Raw genomic sequence first — 1,949 nt, 5'->3', positions numbered from 1 at the left:
ATATGGGCCTTGGGAAGAAATGTACGATCTATAGCAGTGTCGGCACTGAAACGCAAAAGAAAAAAAATCTGGACTCGCCTGAATATACGACGCAGCGAAAGTGAGCCATCCTGGAGAATTAAGAAAAGTGGAATTTCTTTTCGTTTTTTGTACGATATGCTAATTGGCTCGTTGCAGCGCTTACGTCAGGTTATGCAATCAAGAATGTTCACCTAATCTCCTTTATATAGAGCTGCTTTAGTTCTAAGCATTCATTCTCGGTCAAGCGACACACCCTGCTACACCAGACTTGCCCACCCTTCCCAACCCATTTAAATTAACTCAATTAATAATGGAAATCGGTTCAGGGGGAGTGCACCTCCGCCGAGGGTCCGGGTTGCACCCACGTTTCCCCCACAGGGTTTTTTTCGTGGCCACCGAGTAGCAGGCCAAAACCTGTTACGCCGACACTCGGCATCGAACCGATAACACTCCTCAATCAAAAATATTTCTTTCAACAAATAAATAACTCATTAAATAGTCTAACAGAACTCAACATGACTTTATTCTTCGATTCGGCTATTTGTTGCCAAAAAATTGCCGATTTGCGGCTATTTGCACAATTTGTCGCTTTAAATCCAGGCACTGAAGAAATGTTTCTCTTCGAAATTGTTAACGTTCCATTTTTGCAGGAACATGTGTTTATATAAACAGACGAATTTGTTCGTCGTTGTTACCCGTACTGTTGGGTGGTCTTTTTCACTTTTCCTCTACAGAAATATGGAACGACTATACATCTACCCTCCGCGACTCATCCCTCCGTGAACTGGCAAACAGCACACTGCCGTCTCTCTTGATGTCAGCAAAGGCCGAATCCACCACGACCAAGTACAAGGCTTCATGGACAAAGTGGGAGACCTGGGCTTCATCAAAACCAGAGATTACCAAGTTCCCGGTCAACCCATTCCAATTTGCACTCTACATATCGCATCTGTCATCCACCGGATCCAAGTCCACCGCCGAACTCGCTGCAGCAGCCGTCAAATGGGTGCACAGTTTGGCTGGTCTACCCTCACCAACAGACAACAGCATTGTCAAGATGGCACTGCAAGGCTTTAAAAGGCAGAACTCTTCACCGACCATCCGGAAAGACCCAATCACACCAGACATTCTGACAAAGCTGCATATCAACCACGGTCACTCCTCAGCAACACTGGCAGATCTGCGCATCCTGTTTGTTTGTTTCATTTCTTACGCCGGATTCCTTCGCTTCGATGACATAAGAAACATTAGCAGAAATGACTGTACAATTTCTTCAGACCGTCTTACCATACACCTTTGCAAATCCAAGTCTGACCAATTTAGGCAAGGGACAGATGTCGTGATCGCTAGAACTTTCAAACCGACTTGCCCAGTGCTCGTGGCCGAACGGTATTTTTCGGCTCTAGGCGATTCCAACAACTCAACCTTACCGGTGCTTCGCAGACTTGTTGCCACCAAGAAAGGCCTTACATCGTCTACCAAACCACTCAGCTATACACGCACACGCGAGATAGTACTGGACGCTCTACGACCCATCGTCCCCGATGTTGCCACTTACGGTCTTCACAGCTTGAGATCAGGCGGGGCATCTGCTGCCTTCAACGCAAACGTTCCTCCATTCCTGATATCCAAACAGGGCAGGTGGAAAACGGAGAGCGCCAGGAACGTATATTTTCAGTTAGACAACAAGACTAATTTGCTTGCTACTAGGAACCTTGGCATTTAAGACACAAGCCTCTTTTCCGGCTTAAAACCGATTTGCGGTTGGAAACATGTTCAAGTCTTAATTTTAAGTATTAAAAAGGCTGATTGAATACTGAGTAATAGAAAATTAAATTAAATTAAATTAAACATTTAATTAAGTCTTGCAAGTAAAAAAAAAAAAAAAAAAAAAATGAAGCACGGAGAAAATAATCCGATGCACAAGA

The 1,949-nt window shown here is 44.4% G+C and overlaps 1 protein-coding gene across 1 annotated transcript; it reads left to right on the top strand.

Moving 5' to 3' along the window:
* Positions 1-835: 835 nt before the first annotated feature.
* On the top strand, positions 836-1,747 carry LOC119731184. The gene has a single exon (XM_038204253.1). The coding sequence runs from the start codon at positions 836-838 to the stop codon at positions 1,745-1,747; it is 912 nt and encodes a 303-aa protein (XP_038060181.1).
* The last annotated feature ends 202 nt before the right edge of the window (positions 1,748-1,949 follow it).

Source organism: Patiria miniata, unplaced genomic scaffold, assembly GCF_015706575.1.
Source record: "Patiria miniata isolate m_02_andy unplaced genomic scaffold, ASM1570657v1 HiC_scaffold_1, whole genome shotgun sequence".
NCBI classification, from domain to species: domain Eukaryota; kingdom Metazoa; phylum Echinodermata; class Asteroidea; order Valvatida; family Asterinidae; genus Patiria; species Patiria miniata.
Note: the sequence above shows the minus strand (reverse complement) of the source record. Positions and strands in the feature narration are given on the sequence as shown.